This window comes from Limulus polyphemus, unplaced genomic scaffold (genome assembly GCF_000517525.1).
Source record: "Limulus polyphemus unplaced genomic scaffold, Limulus_polyphemus-2.1.2 Scaffold930, whole genome shotgun sequence".
NCBI lineage: Eukaryota > Metazoa > Arthropoda > Merostomata > Xiphosura > Limulidae > Limulus > Limulus polyphemus.
The window spans coordinates 60,397-79,722 of record NW_013666540.1 but is presented as its reverse complement, the minus strand read 5'-3'; the positions used below and the strand labels follow the sequence as shown (position 1 = coordinate 79,722).

The 19,326-nt window shown below is 31.3% G+C and overlaps 1 protein-coding gene across 2 annotated transcripts in view; it reads left to right on the top strand.

Annotated features, from left to right (window-relative positions):
• The window catches only part of LOC106461307 (CCR4-NOT transcription complex subunit 9-like), a 30,628-nt gene extending 20,119 nt beyond the window's left edge, over positions 1-10,509 (top strand). For both annotated transcript variants that reach the window (XM_013921126.2, XM_013921125.2), the window contains exons 7-9: positions 1,722-1,820; positions 3,561-3,652; positions 8,683-10,509. In XM_013921126.2, the coding sequence (XP_013776580.1) occupies positions 1,722-1,820; positions 3,561-3,652; positions 8,683-8,857 (366 nt within the window). In that variant the 3' untranslated portion in view covers positions 8,858-10,509. The remainder of the gene's footprint in view (positions 1-1,721; positions 1,821-3,560; positions 3,653-8,682) is intronic.
• The last annotated feature ends 8,817 nt before the right edge of the window (positions 10,510-19,326 follow it).

Sequence of the window (19,326 nt, the reverse complement as noted above, 5' to 3'; positions counted from 1 at the left end):
ATTTCTTACTGTTGAACCAATATTTCAACGAGGTAGGGTGTGTCTAGTCTGTTCTAAATTTCATATTTTCTTAGACTAAAATATAGCTTAGTTACTAAGCTTGATAAATTATAGTGGAATTCTATGGAATTGATGTAGTAATTTATGATTTTTTAAGTTATTCAACTGTATAAATAAAACCTAAAAAATATTATTTTGTTTCATATCCTCCATGTACACAATTTTTAAAGGCTTAGCAACCTACATCAAGCAGCAACCGAGTACAAAGGTCATAACTAGAAGAGATAATTGTTTGCTTTACTTCTATATCTACTGTTCTATGTTTTAAGAAAAATAAGTTTAAGAACTTGTTTCAAAATAGCAAAAATCTATATACATATATAATGTATAATAATTGAAATGTGACTGTATTTTACAAAATACTAGGCTACTAAACACAGCCAAGACAAGTTACTTTGTACAGTCCATTTGATATGGTAACATGAGTTCACATGAGCCTCGTCATTGTAACTTCTGTATTGTTAGCCAGGCATAGCTGAATGTTCAATATAATAAAGTAATAAATATATACATAAATGTATAATATTATAAGTTATTTAGTCTAAACATTTATGTTTTCATGTTATAAATTATGTTCATTCTAGAATGAAAGAGGCATAATTTATATTTATTTCCTAATTTTTTGTGGTGGTTACGAGATCAGTCAAATCTACTGAATCCATACAGAGATTAGTTACTGAAAATAACGGATAAAATATAAAGTTTTTTCTTAAGAAACATTGAATAAGTATCTGTACATAATAAAGATTTTGTATATGAAATTTAAAAATTTTCTGATGCATGAAAGTTTTTTAACTCTTAAAATGAATGTTACTTTGCATGTTAGATAGGCAACATGTGAAAAGAAAAAAAAGATATGAGAAAAACATTGATTTACAAACCTTAAGACTTAATAAAAAAAATTATATTTTTGTGAATGAAAGCATTGTAATATTTACTGATAATCTGCCAAATTTTGTTAACATTCACTTACTAATTTAAAAGTTATAGTATGAAAACTATAGCAAGCACAAAATTGTTACGACATTGGTCCCAGGGAATGAGCCCGTGCTGAAAAGAGTTAATGTGAAGTACTTTTAAGCCTTGCATTTGTAGAAAGTTCTTAGAAATTATTGATTAAAATAAAGTAGTCACAGAGTTTACTGACTTAACCATCAGATATCAACTAAGGAAAAATGTCTTATTGTTTATGACATTAAGTGAATTGAAGTCCAAAAATAAGTAGTTAAAACTTTTGAGTTCAATTTAATATAGAGCCTTAAAGCAAAAGGTGTAAGTCAAGGATTCAAATTTAAGCCTTACTCTGGAAAAACTTGATTTATTTAATTTCTAAATTTGTAAACATAAAACAAATTTTCTCTCATTCAGGAATACTAGAGATTTTCGTCAGTGTATAACAAAAGTATCAATAATATATAGTTAGTGAACAATCTTGCAAGGTGCTGTTAGTTCCAGAAGCAAGTTATACTTAATTTTTATTATTTGATCAGTTACATACAATAAACTGATTAAACAAAAATTTATTTATTGGAAACATGTTAGGAAAGAGCTAATACTTAAGTTTTAGAAGTGTTTTCTTTTACAACTCCCTTTTATTTGTTAAGAAAATAAGTTGAAAAATGTTATTCTCAAAATTCTAACCTCAGTCATTGGTATTTTAGGTAGCTACGTTTATTCTTCAAAAAATTTTGTTGGACGACACTGGGCTTTCCTATATTTGTCAAACTTATGAGAGATTCTCACATGTGGCAATGATTTTGGTGAGTTATATAATATTTGTTTATATAATAGAGGACTAAATGTGTTGAAAATAAAATGTTTGGAATGATTAATGTTAAAAGATACAAGTTATACAAGATATGTTTTAATAAAAGTTTAGAAAAACAACCTTTACACTCCAGATAAATATAAAAGAATATTTTTTTTATTTCAAAAAACGTGTTGCCCTTGTGGCTTCATCAGGGTTAATATACACAACTCAAATATTATATATAAGTGTATATTAACCCTGATGAAGCTGCAAAGGCAAAACGTTGGTTGAAATAATAAAATATTCTTTTATATTTATTTGGAGTGTAAAGGTTGTTTTTCTAAACTTTTATAAAATCTGTAAATCCCTCTAGTATGCACTATAAATTTTGGAAAACATATACAAGATATGAAAAAGAGGGTTAATTACATTTTTAAGAACAAAGGTCAAAGTCCTCTGCTCCCTTTGGAACTGCATCCTCCAGCATGATTGTGCTGAATCTGAGGTTTGTGATTATGTACTATTATAGGATATTGCAGTTTTCATCTGACAAAGGTTTGAAAACATAAATAAAATCGCAACCTATATCTCCAGAATGTATCTTTATTAGCTTAATATTACGTTTTTCACAAAGATAAGAGTTGTATTGTTTGTGAGAAGAGTCTTGATATGTTTAGGCTAAAGATGTTGCAGCAAGCAGTAATGGGATTTCTTAACATATTTATAGATTAGTTAGAAAGCCAGGTAAATTATAGGAGTTTTGGGACATCCTATTCTAGTGATTGATATATTTTTCTTGTGTTCTAATGCATTATTTTAAAGTTACCTGAATTATTTTTTGGACAACCAACATAATGAGAAAAAAATATGCTTGCTAAACCATACATCTGAGTGAAAAGGTCTTAAGGTTAAATTAAGTATTGAATCTCAACTGGTTTAGTGATCTTGTAGGATTTTGATAGCTCCTGACAAAGCTGTAAAAGCATACATGCTGGAGATATAGGTCATGATTTTATTTACGTTTTAAAAACATCTTGTAGTAAACATCAGTTTGTGTTAAACAAAATTAAGAGTAATAAAACTGAAAAGTTAGGTAAAGTTAATCATATAAAATTTTTTACATACCTTATACCCTACATGGTCTCCAGCTTTATGTACTACTTTTAAGTAAAACCAAATATACAAAAGTTCTTGTATAATGACACTTTAGTTAACAAATGACATAATTTTTTTTTACATTATCTAAATGAATTCTTTGATAGGTTGTTTAGGCAGAGTATTCATAGTGAATCTAAGTCTTCAGAAGACGAAAGGCGGAAGACTTTCGAAACGTCGTCCTCTACATTTGTAGTTTTCTACAACAGGCAGTTGCTGTCCATTTGAAACTTAGATTCATCTAAATGAATTATTTATATTGTAGAAAGTATTAACTTTAAGTCTGAGAATTCTTTTATGCTAGTTTCTTTTGTATTTTCTCTGAACGTAAACTTTCAGGTGAATATTTTTTCCTACTTTATTAATGTATTTTTTAACTTTATATTTGCCTTTTTCTATTACATGTCTGATATTTTGCACAGTTTTCAATGTACTTTACAATGGAAGTGCAAGTTAATAAGAATACTCTTTCAGATCACACTTACTTTTGTATATACATCAAATACAAATGTCATTTTAATACAGATACATACATAAATAGCATTAAATTTCTATTTGAGATAGAATATAACACCTTGTTTTTCCTCTGCTTTAGGGAAAAATGGTGTTGTCTCTAGCCAAAGAACAGTCGGCACGTTTACTGAAACATGTTGTTCGTTGTTATCTCCGGCTCTCTGATAACCCACGGTGAGTTCTCGGCATATGATAAACTGGTTTTTCACTGACATAGGGGGAAAAATACTATTATGTTCTTGAAAATTCTTAGTTTTACATATTATATATAAAACATTTTAGAAAAAATAAGTAATCTAAATCTTTCATCCAAAATAAAGCTTCTGACAACTGTATCAATAAATAATGTTTAATAATGAAATAACATGAACAGTGGAGTTTCCAAAAATATAAATGTTTTTTATTATAATTACTGATAGAATAGTAAAAACTAGAATCAGAATTTTATCTCTGAGGGAAAGTCCATCTATAAAAAGTGTTTGGATTATAGAGATTTTTTATCTTAAACTCAGTTTTGAACCAACATGTTTACCTAACATCAGAATTGGTATTGCCAGAGAGCTCAGTTTGTAAATCACCCTTTACTTCTGAATTACTTGTTAAGATTTAACTACATTTTTATATAGGATTCTGAATTCAAATGGCTAAAACTACATAATAATATTCATATGATGTGGTGGTACTCTGACTTTTTATTTATAGATTTTTTCTCTTTGTTTATAAGGGCTTCTAATTATTCAATCAATTAAAAGTGCATACTATAGATATTGACAAGCCTGAATATAACATTTCAACCTCTTTTTGACTTTACTGAGATATCATTTGTTCAGTCAACATGACACCTCCCATCTTCTCTGTCTTTTAAGAAATGTCTGTAATTCTTTCTCGCATTGATATTGGACATATTTATAACCAAACGAAAGAGCATATTTTGAACTACATAAATCAGACAGTTGTTTTGTATTAGCATTCAAAAGTGATAGCTTGTGAGAAGAGTTGATATGTTTAGACTAAAGATGTTACAGCAATCAGTAATGGAATTTCTTAACATACTTATAGGTTAGTTAGAAAGCTAGGTAAACTATAGGAGTTTTTGGACATCCTATCCTAGTGCGTGATGTATATTTTTTTGTGTTCTAATGCATATTATTTATTGGACAAACCAACACAATAAGAAAAAAATATGCTTGCTAAACCATACGTCTGAGTGAAAAGGCTTTAAGATTAAATAAGTATTAAATTTCTTGTTTTCTGTGTATATTTTTTATTCATTATTAAATATTGTTTAAGAAACATAACTATAATGTAAAAATTAGAAACCTACTAGTTTAGATAAGAAAACTTAAAAAAAATTCTTGTGATATCTCTTTTGAGGAAAGCATATGGTCTGCTATCACATGATTTAACTTGGTAGTTTTTTTACCCTAAGCTCTCACTGGGATATTTATTTTTTTATCACTCTAATTGGATGGGGTTCAAAGAATAATAAAATGATAGAATTAAATGAAAGCAGGTGTGAAAAGCTTAGACCTGAAGTTGCTAGGATAAATAATTTTAATTGTTTATTACAATCTGCAATCATTCTAGAGACAAAGGTGTTTTTGATTTTATTTCATAATTTTAAATTTTAATTTTGCTATACGTTAATAATTTTGCTACAGTTAATGTTAGAGTAGAGAAAATAAGAGATAAAACATAATTTTTTTACAAAAAACAATATTGCTGTTTATTCAGGAGGTTCAAGAAGTTTATGCAAGTGAAGTATGAAAACTGTAAGATGAAAAAACGTATATATATATATATATATATATATTTTTAGCATGAAAAATGACCATTCACTCAGATTGACTTAGGAAACGCTTTATAAATTCATACACAAATCTTTATTAAAAATACTTTATTGAAAAAATCTGACTTTTTTGTGTTCAACTTTCTTGTAATGTTTACTAAAAGCATGACATATTTGATGAAATTACATTTAGTACATTCAGAGTTATAGCATGTGTAGTTTCATTGTTATGCAAGCAAAGAAGTTTCCAGTATTAACTACAACAACCAGGTGTTATGCATAGGTTAACTATGACAATCCGGTGCTAAAACTATAAAACCTTGAAAACAAGCTGTAATACAGCAATAATTTCTATAACATACTAATGATAGTGCAATTACCAATTGCACACCAGTAAGCATACTAGATTTTCCTGACATCTTTTCTCTGGCAGTTGTATATACAGGGTGCACAGATAATGGGCTCATCAGATTGTTCCTCTTTCTTGAGCCAGTTATATGTTTTAAATCAATGATTTTGGATTTTTTTTAACTGTTTAAATTTTACTAGTACACCTTATTTGGGGGATTTGGCATTTGATTTGGTTGTTTGCTTTCTCTCTCTTTGTCGTATGATGATTTCGTTTTTGAAAAATCATGAATTGATTTTGAAATTGTCATTTTGTCCTGCATCTCTCACCAACTTAGTCAAATGATTTATATACTCTTTGTTTATGTATGGACGCTCATAACCTTTCTATGGTTACTTCCAATGAGGGAGTGGCATACAATGTGTAATGCATGATTCCAAATTTATTGAGTTTTAAAAGGAGGAAAACAATGGGTCAGTATAACAAAACACTGACACAGGAAGCAGACTTCAATGAAACTAAATGTGCAAAACACTTCTTATATCTTGATGATTTTTGAGAGTATAAAAAGTTTTATTAATTCTAAAAAAACTAGAATACTGTATTGTCATAATAGTAGCACATTGACTACTGCACCATGCACCCACTAATGAATTGTATGTTTATTTGAGTGGTGGTTATTATTGTACTTGTGTGAAGAAGATTGAGATCATGAGTTTATGTAAGTGCAATGGATGTAAAGTTATCATAATAACTCATGAAACTTTACTTGAAAGTAATGAAAAGTGGAACAGCAAGCAGGGATGCCGGAACGCATTGCAAAAGAAACCCTTTTAATGGTTCTACTAGAAATAAAATGAGATTGGATAAAGAAGCAGAAGGCGAGTAAAGCATAATAAAAATATTTAGCTTACTTTGCAATTTTACATAAAGAACTGTTGGTAACTTTTAAAAGAAGGAAAAAAAGAAAACTTCTACTGTACAGGTTTACATTATAAGATTTATAAGGTTTACGTTATAAGTAAATTACAACCTTATTTTGATTGCACTCTCCTTTTTTTTTTCCCCAGTATAACCTCAAAAGTTTTATTGCATTACAAGGTAACGTAATGTGCTTGAATGAAGCAAAGTTTGTCATATTTTGTTGTTTGACTGTTGAGTTATATACCGTGATTTTATTTTTCTGTGTAACGTTTAAACCTCAGACACTTTTAATTGTTCAATACTCTTTTGTTCTGAATTCTGTAAAGCTAATATTCATTAAAAGAAAAAAAGCAAGCTTTTAATTAGCCTGCCATCTTTTACTAATAAACTCCAAACTGTAAAAATGGGAAAAGATGGCAGTGCTGATCTTTTGGTACCCTTTAACAGTGAAGAATGAAGTAAATACCCCAGTATGAAATTTTTGTTTGTTTGCACAATAAAGAATTCGACATTCATTGAAACAACTATAGCTATCACCATTTCAAAGGTAAGTATTATTGTTAGCAAATGCTATGATCTGTTCATTGTTTCTGAACAAGAAAAGTAAGCTTGCTTTATTGCAACGTACTATCATAATTATGAAATTATTAATTAATAGCGAAAAAACTTGAATTACAAAACCTTTATTAATTTTTGGGAAAGTACAAAAATTATGAATTGAAACTAGTGTATGGACAAAAATGTAACGCATTAGTTTCACAGCAGCGTGAACAGTAAACTTAAAAAAGAAAATATATATATATATATATAAAACTATATTTTCCTTTTTATTTTTGTCACCAGTGGATTAGCAGTATGTTCGTGGACTTACAATGTTAAAACCTGGAATTTGATTCTCTGGTGGACAGAGCACAAGTAGTCTATTATTTAGCTTTGCATTGAAACAAACTTTTTATTATTTTAAAAAATGAAAGTCCATAGACTGTCATGATGTAGTGACATCATTGGTAGTATTTCAAAAATTGCCAAAAAACACATTACTCACATTTCTGCTATCATGCACTAGCATAAATTAAAATTTCAAAGAACTACTAGAAAAAAAATATGTGAGTCACCTCATAGATAATACTTTTTTTTTTTCTACTGGACCAATCATGGCCTAGTAGTTGGCCAATATTGTGAATCCAAGGGTTCATGGTTCGGGACTTGTTGCTGTCAAAACTTACTTTCCACTTTGGAGCTGTCAGATAATGGTAACCCAAGAGTTGGTAGTGAGTGTTGTTTACTAGATGTCTTTCTTCTAATCTAGCAGTTCAAAATTAGAAATGGCTTTGTACAAGAAGCCCTCTGTGTAGCATTGTTCCAAAATTCTGAAACAAAAAAATTGCACTAAAAGAGGATTGTCATTAGTGATTGTGCCTGATATTTTTAATTTACTTAAGACATCAAGTTACGTATTTAAAAAATGCTTCAGTTCTTATCAGTCTCTGATTTTCTTGTCTGCCCAGACTTTAAATTTTGTTTTAATGAGCCTATTGTTTCCAGACAGATCGTAAGCTAGCACTTTCACTTACAAATTTGATAATGGCTACCAGGCATTATAGTTTTACTATGAGAATATGTCTCATACTATTTATCACTGCATTTAACATCTATAAATATGACCGTCATAAGATACCACAGTTGTGTACATGTCTTACCTGGATTGGCCTTCTGGTAGTTAAAGCTATAAAGCTGGGAAGCTAATATCAAATTCCTAGTGGTTTTCACTCCTTTCTTACTCATACTTAGCATAAGAGACTTATGGATTTGTTTGTGTGTATATATATATATATATACATGTATATGTGTGTGTGTGTAATTTCTTAATTTTTCCCAACTACATAGTGCTAGTTGTTCAGCTAAGCTTGTTTTCTATATATGCTGACCAGTAACATGCTCAGTTGCTTTGGTTATTGTAGATAGAACTATTTAATCTTCTATAATGTTATATAATATGACTTGCACATATTTTACATAGAATATATTTCTATGTGGTTGAAAATCATCTCGCCAGGGGTATATACATGTATAAATTTTATCAATCAAAGTTCTATAAGCACAAATTTTCTTTGGTAATTTAATATTTTGATTATCTTTTAGTGCCCGTGAAGCTCTTAGACAGTGCTTGCCTGATCAACTGAAGGATACAACTTTTGCCAACTGTTTAAAGGATGACAAATCTACTAAACATTGGCTGAGTCAGTTATTAAAAAACCTGGAAACTGCATCAGTTTCAGATCCTCGTCTTCCCTATCAGCCAACCCTGTCTCAATAGCCACTAGGTCTGTGGACATATCATTAAAAAAGAAAAAAAAGTGTACTATTCATTGACGTACAAAGTCACATAAATGAGAAATATCTGTAATGTAAAATATTTTGGTGTCCTACAAAACTGGATGGTTTTATTTTAAGTAAAATCTTTGTGTATATTTAATTTTGTTTAAAATTAAAATATCATTTCCTTTGATGTTTTTTTTTCTCAAGTACATGACTGTGACTTCTGAAAACCTAGTGTTGCCTTCTAGATATTCCTGTGAATTTTATTTTTAAACAGAACTTAAGAATGTGTAACTAAATGAATAAGAGAGCCATTGTAAGAGGAAATTGAATCTAAAAGTTTTTTTGTTTTTTAAAACCTAATTTTATGTAACCATGGGTGTTTTTATGAGTATTCTGAATTTTTGTTGTTCATGTATGTGTTATGCAAGATAGAAAGACATGAGAGGTGAAATCATATGTTTCTAGTTAGATAAATGAGTTTGACGAGTATTAAGATTCAAATACATACTTATTCTACAGAATATTATTAATTCTGAAGGTTCTTTGCCACAGGTTATATTAAATGCATGTAGAAAATATATATAGTGGAGCCACCTTACGTAAAGCCCAGGTGGTGAGATCACCAATTAAAGAATTATGCTAATATTGCTTTTTGATAAACACTTAGTTTTAAAACATGTAAACTCAAATTTGAAATGTTGTGATCATTATGTAATCAATACGATTTAATTAATTTGTAAATTACTTTTGTGTGTGTTTGTGTATATTTGTATGTACAAACTTCAGTAATATTTTGAATATTGGTAATTTTCATTCACTTGGTCATTCTCACTACTGCTCAATTTATAAGTCCAAATACATCTCTAAAAATAATTAACTGCAAAAACAAGATTACCCCCAAAAAATGATTCAAAGTATTTGACTATATAATTCAGAAACTGGAAGAAAGGCTTTCCAATACATTCAGTATTGATATTCATGACTTAGAGTTTAGGCTTTGAAAACCTAAATGTTTTGATTTTGTGTAATAAAATAAATTGAAAATTTTGAAACTGTTATTTTATGATAATATAAAACATGATTAGAATCTAAATCTACAAATTAGGCTGTTACCTTAATGTTTTCACATTCAGAAGTAACTTATAACAAAAAATTCCAATGTTGTAAGATTCTATGAAATGATTGCTGACAATAATTGTTTTATAGTTATTAAGTGTATTTGGAAAAGCACAAGTTTAACAAATAAAAAAAAATAATTAAGTAGAAAAGACAAGTTGTATTGTTTCAAGATAAACCTTAATTTCTAATAAGATATCTATATTAGAACATTTTGCCATGAATTACACTGTATATGTATACATAACTATGTCTACCTATTTCAAGAAATTAAAATTTTGTGTTTTATTAGCACCCAAAGTAGTATCTAAAGGTTAAGGATTTCAAATTGAATTCTTATTTGAGTAACCTATGAACGTTCTACAATTTTATGGATCATCTAACTTAAGTATCTCTTGTATAAACACAAGACTGTATACATAGAATGAATAACAAAGTGTTTTAACAAGGCAGAAGTTTTTAATTGTTGTTGTTCTGAAACTTAATGTTTCTGATGGTAACTCCAAGAAATAAATTTTTTATGATATATTTTAAGAATAGTTTATCCTTTCATTTTATGAAATAATCTTAATCATTTCAGTTAAAACTTGGAATAGGATAATAATTAGTTGACAAATTATTAATAACTTTGAGATACCATTTACATTTTTTCATGCCAATATGCACTGTTTATTAAAAGATGAGATAATATTAGAATCACATATTTGTTTTGTATTTCTAATCATTACTTTTATTTTTCATGCTTAAGGATTATATTAAAATTAGAAATTAAAATTTACTTGAAGAATAACGTATCATGACAGGAATATGATTTGGCTGTCAGACAAATTAAAGAAGTTACAGCTTAAACATCAAAAGTTGGCAAAATATTGGAAAAGAAAAACACCGAAAGTTAGAAAAACGAAACACTATATCTGAATTTAACTTGTTTTTTAAGTTAAAGAAGTGTAAAGTGAACTAATTAGGCAAAGGATGGAATATAGTTGTGCATATCAAAATTTAAAAGGGAACATCATAAATGATGTAATTAAAGGTGTTTATGATGATTTAAAATTCAATAAAGTGCTAGTAAAAAAAAAGGCCATTATAAAGTATACAAAGTCGGAGACAAGCATGTTTGGCAATGGGTTTCTATCCCATGGCCTGCACATTTGGAATCAAGCACCTTTGTCATCAGGCCTTTGAAATTCTCCAAATATTTAAGTTTATATTTCACATCTTGCATGTTTAGTTTTTGTTAATCATCTGTCAATCCTGATAGAATCTACTTGGAAGCCTGTAGCATTGAAATACTTGGTGCATTGTAATTTAAATCATAATTTTTAGATGTATGCACCTTGTAATCCCAGCTCTGGCTTTTATACAAGATACTTTGTTTGAACTTCAGACCCACCAGTAAGGCATTCAGTACCTTTTTTTCTTAATGATGTAATTTAAAAGTAGAAATCCTGTTGCATTCAGGTACACTATTGTCCAGCAGAGACGTCAGAAGTTACTATAAAATAAAATGCATTATGAATTTGAAAAATTAAACAAAAAAATTGCAAATTCAGAATACAATTCAATGAAATACTCATATCAACTCAAAATACAAAACAAGCATAAGGTATAAATGCAAGATACATCAAAGTGAAGACAATTTACAATGTATAAAGTGGTTGGTCACTTCCTGCAAAATCTTCTGGGGTTGAACCCTGGATCATCAGTTGATGAAGCAGACAAATGAGAGTGTGCATCACTTGTGATGTTATTTTATGTTGGTGACCCATTTCTAATGCATTAGGTTGCAGTCTTTAGGCCTGGTTCACTAAGGTGTGCAGTAGACTGTTAGGCAATTCTCAAAACCAAAGCTCAAAGACAAGTAAAGTTTGCAAACTCCAGGTCAACTCAACCTGTTATAGGTCAGAAGATCAGTTAGCAATGTAATATTATGCATCACAAATTGACCCTTTCTTGGAAAAGTTCTGTTAGAACCAGATATAGCATGTGCCCAACACCATACCACATTTCTGATTTCACCACTAGTTAATGTGCAATCTGCCCATATTCTTATGGAACACTGTCCTTGCAGAACCTTGGTAACAGCCACCTGTCAGTGAGTTCATCTATCTCAACATACACGTGAGGTCTTTCCATCATTGTATGTTACTATAAAGACATAAACCTGGTTCAATGAGATGGGAAGGTAAAAGATACCTCGCATCAATAACTGAAATTAGGCCAACTGTTTCTACCCTCTGGTAGGCCAGTAGTAAGTTTATGCACATACAATGCTAAAATCTGGGTTTTGATTCCCCATTGTAAACAAAGCGAATGTAGTCTATTGTGTAGCTTTGCGCTAAAAAACAAACACTATAATATTGCTAACCTTTTAGGTATCATTACCCGTGTGTTCACTCTCCAACCTACTTTCTGATACAAGTTAAATATAATTAAAATTACGTCTATCTTCACCAATGCAGAAGTACATTCGTGTAGCCCTCGCGAAAAATTATGCTTTAACACGCAGTTAACATAAAATTCATGTATTATGACTACATTAAACATCCTCTAGTTCCCACAAAGTCCGAAAACAGTCGGATATACACTAACAGAATTTATTTCCGAGTCAAGACTACTCGAAAACTTTTTGCACAGTGTTTTCTTTCATTTTGAATAACGAATTGATTATATAGTGACTATAACTTTCAATAAGTCACATAAACTATGGATATCTGAGTTACAAAAACTGCAGTATATTTCATCAACATCGATTAAAATAATCTCTTCACAATATTTTCCACTTTGTGTGTTGTAGGTGTTCTAATAATTGTGCCTTTCATTCAGTAAAAATCACATGATCTCGAATATTTCAATTTGAGTCCAAGCCTGAAATGTCCCCACAAATAACGTGTTTTAACTCTATGCAATCACTGCAGTTTCCCGCCAAATGTGTCTTATTTCAAGCCAAAAGTCTTTATTTGCTTGAATAAATTCTATTATTGTGTATACTATACATTAGTGTACGTAACGTATATACCAAATGATTAAATATAAAAACGTATGGACTGTACTCGTGCTTTTCTTTACATGTTATATTATGATAAGAGGGTATACCGTGTGTCTTATACCTTCTATAGTGAGGTATAAATTAAGATTTCTGATTACTTAGATTCAATACTGTCATAGCAGTAACTTGTGGTCCAGAATGTCGTTAACGTTACCTTGTGCTAGTTGCTTCATTTATTTGTTCTCTTCAGTACCTGACATCTTCCCTGCCCACAAGTATATTTCAGTATGAAGCATCCGGATTAAACGGGTTGGCATTGGAATATCCTTTGCTGGCCCATTATGACGTTGGCTGAAGGTGATAGCCGATCAATACTTCAAGGAACAAAGGTCACAGGGTGACGCCATCCACTGGATAAGAAAGCAAGTGCGCATTCTACATCCAGGCGTTCTTTCTGGACTCATTTTTCTACTACACGTCACTGCTAGAAAAGCTGTTGTCAGTCCCATAGTACATCCATGTTTACTCAAAATAAACGTGATCATCTAGAAGGTGAGTTAGCGTTTTAATGTAACTAAAAATTCATAGATAAACTAAACGATAGAAGGAACGATAAACAAAATCATAACCAAAGAAAAATAATTCGTTATCTCACAAAGCTAGACACAATCTAATAGAAAGGGACTGTCCAGACGTCTGTGTTTTCTGTTTTATTTCAGCAATAAAGATTTTGTTCATTAATTTAAAGTTGTCCAGACTTTTTATTGTACATTTAAAGTGAACTTAATTCAATTATCTCGTGTAGAAACTTTTCCTTAATTCCTCGTTGCATTTGATATTATCTCTTAGTCTATCTATTTCACACTTGTTGAAAAATCGGGTTACTTGAGAATACCACAATATTAAACCAATGCATAATTTGTAGTGCATGAAGCCAGAAAAGAACGGCTCCGTGGTTTCAATAGCAACTGGCTAGGGCCAGTCGCTTCATCACATTCCTCTTGAAAAGGATGGTAAAGTGAAATCTCCAGTTGCCACACATTTAATTAAAATAACCCAAACCAAAGCAATGTCATTAAAATCCAGTAGTCATAAAAATAGAACCATTTTGCTATGGATATCCATTGCATTTCGTGTTGTAAGCCACAAAATACATACGTCAGTGCAATATAGTAGATCCACAAGGAACGATAGCGAAATTATTTTCATTATCGTAACACGGCAATCAGCCCAAATTACTATGATAATCTCGTCAAAACTGTCACTAGAGGCCATGAAAGATTCACTGCATCAGATATGTACGAAATATATCTTAGTTAAAAATCTAACAGAGTTATAGATATCTTGCTTGATTCACACAGCATATGTTAATTTCTCGTGCTGTGTTAGAGTACAACTCCCTGATTACAATTCAGTAAGATTGGTATATACAGATTAGACCCTCAGGTGCAATTTCGCAGTGCAACAGAAAATCGCTCCTTCTTAAGCTCAAGTTTACACAGGAAGTTTCTGTAGACAAATTTCTAAAAACATTTTTCACAATATTATCCTGGGTGCTTAGAAAGCAAGGATTGCAAAGCCATTTCAGTTGATTTGGTTGCATCCCCAGTAATCATTAACAAATGAACTCAAGAGTAACTTTCCCTAAGCTTTTCATCCAACGATTTCCGTTTTCTGGTTTTATATCTATAGCTAGTTTCGCGAGATTTACTCTGTAGAAAATCCACTACAACTTAGCTAGATAAATTAAACTACTATTGCAAAACATCAGATCAAAGTCTCTTTACCAAACACAGCTCAGTAACTCTTTAGTTGTTGATATTTTAACCACCTAGCTCTCCTAACTGTTAAATAATAATGTGACTGTCATATAATGTACTGCTCACACATCGTATAGTGTAACATAACTTGACAGCTCACAAAGCAAGGAATGGAATGCCACTTTCAATTAACTGAATACCCAAACTCTTTGTCAAGCAGTTAATCCCAGTCATAACAATTAGAAGATTTTCGTCTGTGTCTCGTCTAATAATAAGAGCAGATAAAGTGCTCTTGTACTGACACTTCATCACCTGACTCCTCACAAACAGCAAAACTTATACTACCAATGTATTCCTCCTCATCAGCTGAGATGTGATCATATGACACAGTACTATCGTCGTAAGAGTCAATTCACTCAATCACTTCTGATTCCTGGAGTAACTAGTTTTCAAGAGGTTTATTAGTGATACAGAGTTTCAACTTGTTAACGTGTTTGCTTCACAACTGCTGTAACTCGTAATTCACTTAATTGAGCTATTAACAGACAGGATATGGACCAGTCCAATCAGAACTGAGTTGTCTCCACACTGCAGCCGTGCACCACAACTACATCCACTCACTAGGCAAAAACTTTCATTTCATTACTTTTATTGCAGCATCTCTTTTGATGCATGACCACGTTATCCATCTGCTCTCACGCGAGTTAATGCTCGTCAGTTGTTGTATAAGGTAACCATTCCATATATTTCTGTGGACACATATGGTGCCACTTTACTAGATGGAAGTCCAAACTTCAGATCTACTTGGAGTTGTACTTCTTGTCCAAACAGCAGGAGATTTGGAGAAAAACCGGTCAACTATTTCTCAGTGGCATGATAAGCTATCATGACCCGCAATCAGTTAGGTAATGGTTAAGAACTTAGCAAACATATACCTGACACTATGCACTGCCTTTTTGGTAAAACTATCAGATTGAGGATGATATGGTGAAGTGTACATCTTTTCCACTCCCAACAATTGACACAGATCTGGCTGTTAAAGCTAGCCTTGACTCATGTGGACCTTTCCAGGCTTGCCAAAGTGTATAATCCATTGTTCAGTCAACACATTGCGACAGATTGTGCTATGAGTCAGCCATTAGATAAACTTCAGCCTAGTTGATGAAGTAATTAACGACCAGCACATGTCAAATACTTCTTTCAGTTTCATGCAGAGGACTAGCTAAATACAGGACAATTGTATCAGCGGTTTCTCTGGTACAGACAGTTTTCACACTGGGCAGCACACTGAGTCCAGTGTGCACACCATTGCTCAATGTATTTACACGTATGTAGCAGAAAAACTTCTTCTCAATGGTGATAGTTCGCGACCATCCCTAGTGCTCTCCCGTTCCCAAGGAATTTCGTGCCTTAGAGCTCTGGGGACTATTAGCTGCATCACAAGTTGGCTACCACATCTTTGTAGTCCATAGCAATGTTGCAGAATGCCATCCTACACTCATAACTTACTATACATGTACTTGTTTTACATGAATAATGCATTAAGGGGAATATATATGTGTAAAACATATTTCATTTCTAAAATAACAAGTCTCTTTTCCTTCCTTTTTAACACTCATAGTTGGCCAAAATTAGTCACCTTTTGAGAAACTTCTATTTAAATTTATTTTCTTCTGTATTTTTTCTTGCTTAGCTCTGCAGGGGTTACAGCTGGTTGGTCCTGGGACGGTAACAAGGATTTCTTTGCTTTGTCCAGGGCCAGGACCCCTGGGCCCTAGCCTTATGATAGTTTGATATTTATTAAATGAAATGTGACATGAAAATTAAGCAGTTCATTGTCACAGCTTAAATTTTTTATATATATATATTAATTTGATTAGCTCCTTTGATTTATAAAGTTTATAGTCTATTTTACACAGTCCGTTTTTGAAATTGTTTAATTTTTTTTTAAGTTCAGTTGTATTGAAATATTTTACATTTAATTTTTTAGTGTTAGAAATGAATTTATTGTTTAACAGAAGGATATCAACATTATTTTGGGATATTCATTCAAATTGTTATGCAAATGAAATAAGCGTAGGCTGCATGATTATTTGGATTTATTTTAAATAATTGTCCAATTAATCATCCTGCTTGATTATAATAGTTATGATAATATTTCAACCAATGTGTAATGACTATTGTAATAAAGCTGTTAGTGGTCGTTCATATGTATATAAGACTGGAAAAAAATCTTAACAATATTTTAAAAGCAGGTTCATCAGTACTTATCTATTAACAATCATTTAAATCTACTTAGCTAGATTACCAATAAAAGTTTGCACGGTTCTACATCGTATATAAAGCTAACCATTTGTATCTAATGTTGTTTTTATTTATTTTTCTTTTCTTCCAGATGTTTTAAAACTTGTCCTCCAAGTAATATTCTATTCAGCTTGAATAATAATTAGTTCAACATTCAGTGAAGTTCAGGCCCAAATATGAAATTGGAGTTTTGGATGATTGATTCCCCAAGGATGTTCATGGATAGGTGTCCTTCTCCATCTACCAGTAAAAGGATAGATATACGGGATTTTTGGCTTGGATTTACTGTAGTGAAGGGGAATATTAGGTTCTTTAATGAGATTCTATGAGGGGAGGGTAAGAAAAAGACTGGAGATATACAAAAAAGGAGAGAGAAAGAAGAGGTCGAGGAATAGTTACTATGATATGTCATTAAAGTTATGCCATGACAGGGGCCCTTGTTCAAGGTTCAGTGGGTTTGGAACATCTTCTATTTTGATGCTGTTTGATTATTTATTTCCTGTTGGGCTAGAATATTCTTTGTTGTAGATTGATAGTCACCTATTCGTGGTACTGGTGGTAACAAACGTATCCAAGAGATGGGTAGTACCTAATTTAGGCAACATCCCAGTCTTTAATACTTAGTGTTGTAGGTATCCATAGGGGATAACGTTTCGGTATAAGTATCATCCTGCTTCTTTAAAAGTCACCACGTGTTATGTTTGCGATTATTTGTGTTATGGGAATGTCTAGTGGAAATTCATTGATAAATGTAATTTTGTTTTCTGCACATCCTGAGATGACTGGAAGACCTAGTTGAAATATGAGAAATATCTGATTTTGTTTTATTTATTTTATAGTTTAGTAAGTTGTTATAGTAAATCTTGCACTCGTCCATTAAATAGATTGTTATACACTTAACCGCTAGTTAACTATTGTTAACAACCAACAATAAAAAACTGGGCGTTCGAATCCCGAAGTACGTGTAAGTTCTGATTTGCTAAGATCAAATGAAATGTCTGGCTAATGAACCATAGTAACCAATGTTACAAAATTTCCAACTACTCTGTGTGGACGATCTGCAGGACAAAGTTGTACGATGTTTCAGCTATAGAATTGAGTATTACTCAGTGAGGCAGGATATTTTGTATTACTCATAACGTGAGTTCCGTTGTTATATTTATACGAATGTGTTGTGGTATTCCTGTTAGGCGTCCTCGTAACACAACGATAAACTAATATCTGGTTATAGTTTGTGTTTACTGCCAGTGAACCGAGAAACAAGCAAAGTTTGTTATATAAAACAATCACACTGTTTATGCACACAAATAAACAAAAGTTACAAACACTTTATATTTTAACAAAACCTCAAATAAAACCCTAAGGTAAAAACTTCAGCTGTTAAAAAAATTAATTTTCCTTAGCTTTTACACAACTTAAGTGATATTAAGTTGTGTTTTTACTTATTTCAAATTATAAATTAATCTTTTAACATTATCTGGTTTTCGTAAATAAAAATAATAAGCTCATGTATATTCACGTAATATTCTTCTTAATTTTCATGTGTAATTATACACGGATTGTTCTCTACGTTACAATACTTTTTTGTGAGCATTCGGCACCTTTACCGCAGCCTTCATCGGGCAACATTGTTGAGATGGTAAATGTCTTTACTTATAATGTTGGTGATATGTTTGTTCCACGTCAGTCTAGTTTCGTACGTGATACTTAGATGTTTTGCTGTTTTACACGTTTTTATTGCCATTATAGGTTCAATTTAATTTTAATTTGGTAAGAGGGTCGAAAGCTCGTAAACAAAGGAAAAGTATTTTAACAGAAAGAACAGTTCATGTATAATTCTACATATTAACTTACCTACATTATGAGTCTTAAAAACAATCATTCACATTAAAGTTGATCGAATGTCTCAAGGTAGTAAACATGAGCTAATCCTTTTACACAGGTAAAGAAGACTACACACTGCAGAGTTTGTTCTTAAGTCTCAAGCCAGAATGTATGTGTTCGTACATTATATTCATGGAAGACAGTATATTTGAAGAGGCAATATAGAAATCTGTTTGTGTCTAGACCATTTGCTAAAGCACGTAATCTGTGGGCTCATGAGAGACCTGGCTTTTTTTTTTTTTTTGTTTTGCTAGAGCATTTAAGTAAAATATTGTTACGACAGCGGAAGCACGCAACGCTGGGAGCAAACGCGCTGGAGTTTCTCGAAGGATCATGAATTTGCCCTCCAGCTCGAGTGTGATCTAGATCGTTTCGTTTCGTTTTTACAGCAGTTATTTTGATTTAAAAATA